The sequence below is a fragment of the Montipora capricornis genome, chromosome 3 (genome assembly GCF_036669925.1).
Source record: "Montipora capricornis isolate CH-2021 chromosome 3, ASM3666992v2, whole genome shotgun sequence".
In the NCBI taxonomy this organism is placed as follows: domain Eukaryota; kingdom Metazoa; phylum Cnidaria; class Anthozoa; order Scleractinia; family Acroporidae; genus Montipora; species Montipora capricornis.
Window position 1 is genome coordinate 19996826 of NC_090885.1, and position 10000 is coordinate 20006825.

Sequence of the window (10000 nt, forward strand, 5' to 3'; positions counted from 1 at the left end):
CCCGCCACACCAAAACATAAGCTCTACAACCCAAAGCACCAGGAATCAGATGTATGCCCAAATATAACAAAACCACTGACAACAATAATATTGATTGCAGGCGCTCCTAGTTGATAACTCAGTTAAAATTGCATTTTACTTCATTTAAACATTACCCATAATTATTACACTTTTACTGTCAATAATCACATGGCTAAATGGAATTTAGGCATGATTAGAATCAAGACCGTGCCTGTTAGCGGTTACCCTTGAATGTCATTCAGGGACAGTCCTGATTTTTCAAGGGAGTTATCTCATGCTCTCGTTGTTGTAACGCTGTCACTCGACTCTTACCATATTAAAACTCGTGGTTGTTAAATTAAAGTGAAGGAATTCTTGCTCTAACAAGATAGTCTTTCAGAGACTTCTCCTTCCAATAAGCAACCATTGGGGGATTTGGGAATATTCACGAGCATGGCGATAATCTCATTACCATCAAAGTTGGCCATTAAGTTCTGATAAGAACTGTTTTGTTACAGCAACACCGGTTTCAGAAACTTAAGTCACTTCCTTCATCAGTAGCTTTAACTAGTGCTTGAGTGGCTGCAAGCGGGAGTTACTTCGGAGTGCTCCGATTTACATCGGTTTGGATCAATGGGACCAATAGGAAGTCGGGGATTTCAATCCATTCTTTTGTTAGTCCATTATTTGCAAGACAACAGGTGCCAACGGCACACATTTAATTCTCATATTTTGTTCAGTTTTCACTTGCAAAATAATGTGTGCTGACCAGTCACTGATTTTGAATAAAGACTTCGCTTAGGTTTGAGAATTTATCCTTTTATCATATTTTAATTGCCATATTCAAAGTTTTCTCTCCCCTCCCCCAATTCTTGGCAAGTATCGGGTTGATAAGTATTCCACTGACTTTTCCAGTGTGATGGTGCCGTTGGGTGGTAGCCACTTGCAGGGTTGTTATGGATATTTCCTTCCCATAACAGATCTCTTTCCAGTACCACCAACCTTACTACACCAGCTTCCAAGCTCATCTATTGATGACAAGCAATACTAAAGTACAATAAAGATTTAAAACAAACCTTGATTTTGTAATCATCTCCACCAGATACAAACAAGGGCTGGTTGGTATGGAAGTTGATACCTCTCACAGGACCTGACCGAATCAGATAAGTAACTTATTAAATAAACATAATTTTAGGTCTTTTATTTTATTGCTCTCATTCCATATTATGAAAGAATCATGCACATGCAGATACAGGTGACAAAGGTGGTTTCCTTGAGTTTGGTGCAAGAATGATTTAAAAGCTGTGTTAGAGCTGCAGGTCACTTTGAACAATGACCAATGCACGTACATGCAAAGAGAAGATATCAAGGATATGCATCACAATTTAAGTGGCCCATTCAAATGATAAATAGATGACTTCAAACAAATATCTTACCTACTATGTGGTACATCTAAATTCAGACTTACCATCATGCTCGTCAAATCTTTCCAGCAATGTACACATGCGATAATCCCATAGCTGAATCACACCGTTGTGGAGACTTGCAAGAACCCAAGGTCGCTTAGGGTGAAAAGCAATGCCTATGGTTCCAAAAGAAATTTTTAAATCAGAAAAGAACACGAGACTCGTTTTTGTCACAAATATTTTTTGATTTTTAGTCAAGAACAAGGTTTTTCATATCGCAAACAAAAAGTAACTTTAAACATAGTTCCTAGCCTTGGTGGCAGTCATTTTGCCAATGCACAAGTTGCTTCTGGTAGAGTTGGAAAGTGGTATGGCTGACTTGGTTGGGTTTGGGTTATCAGTCAAGGAACTAATCTCGCCCTCAAGGTTAAACTTCTATAAGCCAGTAAGCTCAGAGTGCACATATGATCTACGGTACTGATTCGTAATCTACTGGTCCGATTTAGGGATGTTGCATACAATAATGAAGCTTATATGTGTAACAAGTAACTTACTGATTTGATCAATGGAAAAATCCACTGCATTTACAGAAATGTTGATTCGAAGGAATATACTCTAATTTTAAAACGGACCGTTAACAACAAGGATACTCCAAATTTTTATTCCAAAAAGATCAATCTATCGGATTCTAAAGCTCACCTTTCACTCTAGCAGACTTCGTTTCGAACTTGGTCAGCATGACGGCTAAATTTCTCTGAATTACCCTAACATGCACCAAGGTCTTATTTCTTTGTTACGGGTCGCTAAATTGACGCAAAGACCGCCGAAATACAAAGGAAATTGGTAGAAAATGACACTACTTTACCGAATAGAACAAGATGGCGGTCGCCACGTCACTTCAGACATGTGTATCTGCCTCGGTTTCATGATAGAATCAACTGTTCCCCCAGTTTCCCCTCCCCCAAATAATCTTTTAATGTTTTTGTCTCATGCCCAGTTTTAAAATGATGTCCCTCGGCCAACCTCTTTCTCTTTCCTCTTACCGAGCTCCTCTTGGAGGATAAAACGGTGTTCAATCCGCGGAAATCGTCGAGAGAATAAGGCATCATGACCGAGGGGCTAACTCTTCGTGGAACCTTAAAGGGTCATAATGGCTGGGTAACTCAAATTGCCACCAATCCTCAAGATCCAGACAAGATTTTGTCCGGTTCTCGGGGTACGTACGTTTTTACCGTATCTTGTATATGTTAAACCAATCATTTTTGGTTTCTCAACTATTTGAATACGTAGTCTTTAGTAGTGAAGGATACTACTTTGTTGTTTGTAATAGTAGAATTTTCCTGGAGAGGGTATTTTCATTAAAAATTTGGTCTGGTACCGTAAGTTGTGTACTGTACGTATAAATTAAATTGGGGTTTTTTGACAATATTCCGTGTAAGTACACTGCTGTCCATTTTTCCATTTCTTGACAGTCCTATTGGGACTTACGATAAGCTCGTCCAAGATATGGTCAACTAATAAATCTACATTATTCATTAATGACTCAAAACCTTGTTTTTTAACATCACTGTAAACTTATTGAATCCTGTGGAGACTAACCCATCCATTAGCCCCTACAGAGCATGGAAGACAGTACAGGCACCTTTCAAACTGATAAAAAATAACAGTGGAAAAAAGGGGATAGAAGGAGAAACAAATGCTTCACAAACATGCTTTTTGTCCTTCACAACCACATTGCTGCGGTTACGCCTTGCAGCACACAAGGGTGTGAAATCATGGCATATGCACCGCCCTGACAATGCCACCCACCACAGCTAGCATGTGAGTGCTCCGAGTGTTCAGCATTCTGAGGGTGTGCCTGTGGTTTGGAGAAGTGTTCATGCTGAGCTCCTGTAAAAAAAAAAACACCTTTGTAGCCACTCTTACTCCGATCTAAACATTCCTAGTGCATCTTTTCTTTAATTTTTTTGTTTGGGCTTTTTCTAGCAACCCAACTGCATTTTCACTTGTAGTGAAGACTGCTACATTAACCTTTAAATCATTTAAACTTCAACATGACACAGAGGTCATTTCTTTCGTTCTGCTATAATTTTAGAAAGAGTGACCATGTAATTGAACATTCTTTCCCTGGGGTATCAAAAGTTTAACTGCCAGCCTTTAAGATGAGAATTTTTCTGTTTAAATCTGGTGTTGGGAATGTCATCAAACACTGTCTACATTTAGTCAATGAGAAACAATATTTGTGTAATGCAGTCAGTGTATTTGAAAACAAGGATCTATTGAGACAGAAGCACATGACTATGAAGCATGTAACGTGAAACTCTTTTCCTTAGAACAAAGCTGGGGATTTTAGGACGCCAATTGTATGCCCAAATATAGACAAAAAGAAGATCGAAGCTGCACACACTGGAAAATGCACAAGCTACATTACATCCAAATAGGGAAATTTTTAAACCAAAAAAACCCCAGCTCTGAATCATAGTTAAACGCTTCAAGGTCATGAGCTTCTGATTGAAGCTAATGATCCTGTAATTATGGTGAAAATATTTCCTTGAGAACAATTGTTGTCAAGTGATGTTTACTATACAGTACAGGCAGTTGCTGGGTAAAACATGGAATGAATTATTGTGTAAGGAAAGGAAGAAAAAAGATGAATGACGATCAATGGTCTCTGTTCCATTCCAGACAAGAAACTTATTGTGTGGAATCTTACTCGTGATGATACAAACTATGGGGTGGCCCACAAGTCTCTTACTGGACACAACCACTTTGTTTCTGATGTTGTGATGTCATCTGATGGCCAGTTTGCTTTGTCAGGATCCTGGGACTCGACTCTGCGTTTGTGGGACCTTAATGCGTAAGTATTGTAGTCTGCTCTGAGTGTATCCACCCCCCCCCCCCCCACCATGAGGTGTAAAGTTTGTATTAGATGCCTCCCTCTAATAAACACCCTGTTTCTAATAGAAATGCTCCATAGTGTATTGAAAATTACAAAATTTGTTTAGTATTTTGCTTGCTTGGTTAACAATGGCTTGTGAATTAAATTTGTTCAAGGTCACGTTCAAAGTACAGCCAGATAGCACTCTTTTATCTAAAGTCTTATTTCCTGTACTCGATAATTTTGTTAATGTTCAAGAATACACAGAGGCAACTGCCATCAAGGAAGACTCTTGTCATACCATAATAATAATTGACCATGTGGTCACAGCTGTCTAAAGATGTGATTGCAAAGTCTTTCAAGTCGTGTGCATTGAGTCTGGCAGTTAATGGCTCTGAAGATTCAGTGATTCATTGCTTCAAGAAAGGCCAACCATGTGAAACCGGATCAGAGCTGTGACAAGCACAACTCTCCGTTTTGGATGAGCCAAACCTACCAAACCATTTCCCGGTCATTACTGACTCAGACATCAAAGAGGGCAACAATGCCATGGTTTACCCAGCTAACAACAAAGGCATCGATATTGACCTATATATGAACTATAGGTTTGCCTTAGCATAGAGTCAGTGCTGTCACTAAAATTTCAAGTAGGTGGGCAACCAAGCGGTGCTAGTGGTTTTCAAGAGATGCTCCCCACTCTCCCCTCGCCCAACTGAAAATGGTACCTGCAAAATATATTTACTCAGACAATTAATCGTTTAACAGTCCCTACAAGCCAGAAATTGCAACCAATACAGTAAATTTGAAATTGTCCCTCTCTGATTTGTTCTTAGGGGAGCCACCACACGGCAATTTGTTGGTCACACCAGAGATGTTTTGAGTGTTGCCTTTTCTGCTGACAATCGTCAGATTGTGTCAGGGTCCCGTGACAAAACCATCAAGCTGTGGAACACTCTTGGGGTTTGCAAGTATACAATTCAGGTTTGAGAAATACTAGATTTAGTTCGTGAGGCCTCAGTTTGCAGGGCTCGACATTAACACTCACCTGTTTTCCATTGGAGAGTAAATTTACACCTAGAGAGTAAAAAAATGGAAATGAACAAGAATACTCACTCGATTTGGAAAGTAAAATTTTGACTACAACGGAAAATCGATTTTTCTGTTTAAAGGTCTTAAGCCAAACATTTGCAAGTAAAATGAGAAACCAACCCCTAAACATTGAGTGACTAGCAAGAGTTTGCCACAATCACCTCATATTCTGCCATATTGAAGAGCTCCTATCTCAGGAAGTCTGGGTACAACTATCACACGCAAAAATCACCCGTGGTGACTGAATGCGCCATATTGGATTTCAAAGATGAGTCTTTTTCATTTTGGATTTATGCGGAATTCAGGTGGCAATAATGAGCCTACACAAGGAGAAAACAAAGTGCAAGAAAGCTTTGGTTTTACGACACTCAATTGAAACTCACTTTGTATATTGTGCTAAACAACAACAATGGTAGTAATATTATTATTATTATTATATTATTATTATTATTATTATTATTAATAATCATAAGAAACTGTAGCAAACACTGCTAAAGAGTGCTCAGTACACGTTTGTGTAGAGCGGTGTATAGAATTAAATGACTAAATAAAAAATACACAAGGCTCCCTGCGACTCTGAGTTTCTTGTGTATGCACTCATCAGGCAGATTTAATGAAGAACAGACTTATTAGCTAGCTATATATACATGTTTACGATGAGTAGAACAATGGGGTTCTAATTACAATGGGTGAGAAGGGCAGAACTGGGGGTGTGATGGAAGACTGGCTGAGCTAAAACAAGCTTAATACAATAGCTATTGTGTAGGATAAACGTTAGTTGTTCTTGAGATAAAACTTGTTTTCATGTTGACATTTGGATGCAAGCTCGGATCGTTTGTTCATTAGATTGTTGTTGCTGCGTTTAATTATATGAAGTTTTTCTGCTAAGCATAAATCACATCTTTTACTTGAAATGTGATAGGGGCGGGCTCTTGCGATGATAGACCATTTAGTTGTAAAGCTGTAGCTGTAAAGCAACTCAAAGACAGCAACACCAGCTTTACAACTAAATGGTGTGAAACACCGGAAAAATCTGCACCTGCATTATTCATGCATGGTCTGTAAAGATCCTTCTGTCTTAAAAAATGTGATGCACAGTGTTTATCATTTGAAACATACCATGGTTAAGTACATAAACAGCAGTTACACGTATGTGGTGCCTGAAATCCATCCAACATTCCTCTAACTGTCTTCATACAGAGACCATTTGTGGGAAGGTTAACTGTTACAATTGGTAGCTTCGTTTTCAAGTTCCTTAAGATTTTCAACATTAGTAATGCTCCAACAGTGATTACATGTTCCTGTTCTGAGTACATCCTGAAGCTCTGGAGTGCCCAAGTTTCTTTTTGCCCATGCCCAGAATAGAAGACTTGTTCTCATAGTAGTGCTAACACTATAATGTAAAGGTTGCTGAAAGTTTTAAAGGAAAGATTTCATGATTCATCTATTTTACAGGATGAGGGACACAGTGAGTGGGTAACCTGTGTGAGATTCTCTCCAAACTCCAGCAACCCTATTATTGTGTCTGCTGGTTGTGACAAAGTTGTCAAGGTAAAGTGATGTACGAAAACAATAATTATTATTTTCATAGCATAAAAATAATGTTGCCAAATATAACGACTTTGGTCTGCTACACTAATCCTCAGCTTAGACTGAATTTCCTGATTCTTGAAGCCTTTAGAGTTGCTTTAGCAGGGCAGGAAACTTGGGCCGTCCGAACGTCTGGGACAGGTAACTTTTCCGTTCGGACAACGAAAAACGTGATCCCAGTTGTCCGAATGGACGACTGAGTTGTAGAGGTCCAACTTAAAAAAAGTCAAGAAACTATACTTACCTGTTTTCTCTGGATATATAATAAAATATTCTTTTCGTAATTAATAACCTAAGTGCTCTAAAAAATAAGTAGCTCTTACAGAAAGTAAAATAAAATATCATTTTGTTTACGTTGTGTGTTTGATTTTGTCGCGCGAGGTGCCGCCATTAAATTCCATGTGAGTCCTGCTGTACAACATAACAGCAGGCTCACGATATCGCACGTGCTTGTCAGTCACATTTCAGCGAGTTTCAGCGCTTTTCTTCAAGCGTCATGTCTTTGTCTCAGTCCACACTTACTAGCTTTTTAACCCTTTAAGCCCCAAGGGTTCCCCATTGACAAGTAAAATCGTCTGGCGTTAGACAGAGTAAAATCTATAAGTGCCATTTGGCACTATCGGGGCTGAAAGGGTTAAACAGGGACATAGTTTTTTCACGCTGTTAGCTTAATCCCTTTAAGCCCCGAGGGGTTCCCCATTGACGAGTAAAATCGTCTGGCGTTAGACAGAGTAAAATCTATAAGTGCCATTTGGCACTATCGGGGCTGAAAGGGTTAAAGAGGTCAGCACCGGAAACACATGATCCAGATGATGGTACTAGCAATGATGTTCATTCCAAACAGAAAAAAAGCGAAGATAGCAAGAAAAAGTATGAAACGAAGCGCATAAGAAAGTTTCAACTAGCGTGGCAGAAGAGCTAAAATGAAATATGAAGTTTATATATTACCCTTTGGTATTGTTGTGGTTGTCTATTTTTGGACAAGTCGTTTTGTGGTTCGGACAAGAAAAATACACATTGTACTTGTCCCAAGGGACAAGTGAATTGGAAAGAAAGTTTCTTGCCCTGTTTAGTTGGGTAATGTACATGTAATAAACAGTCATTTCACCCACTGCTACAAGTAGGATTAATTAATTTTGCAGTTCACGTTTAGAGCACTAATTGTTACAAGCATTATCACATACAGAGCAAAATTACTGATTGGCTTAGATGAAGGGCATTTTGTCGTAATCTCAAGGGCACTTTTGTTAAATAAATGCACCTATCAATGTTAAGCCCAAGACATGGGATTGAGATTTTGACATTTTCATTTAGAAAATTTCAAATTCCCCACCCCTGGGACAAAATAATTGATCAAAATCTCCACCGGGCAGCAAGTGAAGGTGGTCAAATGTCCATCGTACAATCAAAATTGCTACCCTGGGAACATCACATGCAATCAAAATCCCTACCCTGGGGAGAGACCTCACAATCAAACTCCTGTGGTTAGCCCAACCTCCCCCCCCCCCATCCTCCCTCAAGGTTAACATTGATAGGTGCATAATCAAGAGAGTATGATGACTTGATCCTGATTGGTTAACAGTTGCTTATCCAGAAAAAGCGAAGTTACGAGAGAATCCTCTTCCAGATTCTGATTCTCATTAAACTCCTTTTGTCCACATGTAAAATACAGTTCAATTAAATTAAGCGCTATTTCTGTTGACAGCATTGATTTATTGAATTGAACTTTAACTGAATGAAAGCATGTTAACTTTATTGTCATTTGTCGCTGCATTGAACTGGCTTCCCTCAATAATTTTCCCCTTTATGTGATAAACATGTAATCACAATGTGCGCTCGTGTAATTAAGGATTAATCTCGCTTGTATTTTCAAAATTTTCAAAATTTCGCAAGTTGCAAATTTTTTAAAGACTTTGAAAATATGCCTGAAATTAGTCCTTAGTTGCCCTTGGACCCATGCGGTTACATATACTAACTACCGGCGGGTAATGATTTTCATTTACTTCTCAGGTGTGGAATCTTACAAATTGCCGGCTAAAGACCAACCACATTGGCCACCAAGGATATCTTAACTGTGTGACTGTGTCCCCTGATGGTTCCCTGTGTGCATCAGGTGGCAAGGATGGTATGGCCATGTTGTGGGACTTGAATGAAGGCAAACATTTGTACACACTTGAGGGAGGTGACATCATAAACGCCCTGTGTTTTAGCCCTAACAGATATTGGCTTTGTGCAGCTGTTGGACCAACCATTAAGATTTGGGTATGTTTGAACTAACACCTAACAAATTTTTTGGTAGAAATAATAATAATAATAATAATAAAAGGTTGTTAGTTAAGTGGAAGGAATGAAGTTCACTGGCAGACAGCAATACATTTGCCCTTGCTGTTGAGACTGTGTTTGGCAAATTCCTGGATTGGACTGTATTGCGGGGAAAATTCCCTGTACACCAGTTATTATTATGGTTATTTAAAAAAATCTGTCTAAGTTTAAGGTGCATGGGATGATCATTGTCTAGTGGTTTCGCTTTGATGTGCTCAAAATTATCTTACACCACCACATTGCAACCACAAAGGAATACTCAAATGGTTGCCATTTTGGAATAGGGTGTATAGATCTTTCTTTCACTTGGTTTGACCAGCATGGGTGGGGTAGTAGTAATTTGGTGAATGTGAGCACAATCTGATCTTCACTTGCTTGAGGAGCAAGTGTTGTCGAAGGAAAATGCGCAATCTGGGTGAAAATTTGGAATTCTTCGTTCTTTATTTTTTTTCTCTTTTTCCCTTCATTCTTGCAGGATCTTGAGGGAAAGTCTCTTGTAGATGAGCTTAGTCTGGATGTGATCAGTATGGGCGGAAAGCCTCCTTCCGCAGATTGTGTGTCGCTTGCGTGGTCAGCTGATGGCCAAACTCTTTTTGCAGGGTACACTGACAATCTGATCCGCGTCTGGCAAGTTACTCGAGTGTAACCTTAAAACTATTTGTATTATCAGAGGAATTTTACAATTGTAAAATAAAGACCACCACTCAGTGCCGGA

General features: G+C 39.1%; 2 protein-coding genes across 2 annotated transcripts in view; one reads left to right on the top strand and one right to left on the bottom strand.

Moving 5' to 3' along the window:
* Positions 1-2322, bottom strand: part of LOC138040848 (coatomer subunit alpha-like) — a 32508-nt gene extending 30186 nt beyond the window's left edge. The window contains exons 1-3 of the mRNA XM_068886542.1: positions 2106-2322; positions 1469-1582; positions 1077-1150 (exon numbers count right to left, since the gene is read on the bottom strand). Coding sequence (XP_068742643.1) covers positions 1077-1150; positions 1469-1582; positions 2106-2145 — 228 coding nt within the window. The 5' untranslated portion in view covers positions 2146-2322. The remainder of the gene's footprint in view (positions 1-1076; positions 1151-1468; positions 1583-2105) is intronic.
* Positions 2323-2427: 105 nt separating this feature from the next.
* LOC138040870 (small ribosomal subunit protein RACK1-like) lies at positions 2428-10000 on the top strand. The gene is made up of 6 exons (XM_068886576.1): positions 2428-2622; positions 4092-4263; positions 5118-5265; positions 6829-6924; positions 8974-9225; positions 9761-10000. The coding sequence occupies exons 1-6, from the start codon at positions 2514-2516 to the stop codon at positions 9929-9931; spliced, it is 948 nt and encodes a 315-aa protein (XP_068742677.1). The 5' UTR covers positions 2428-2513; the 3' UTR covers positions 9932-10000.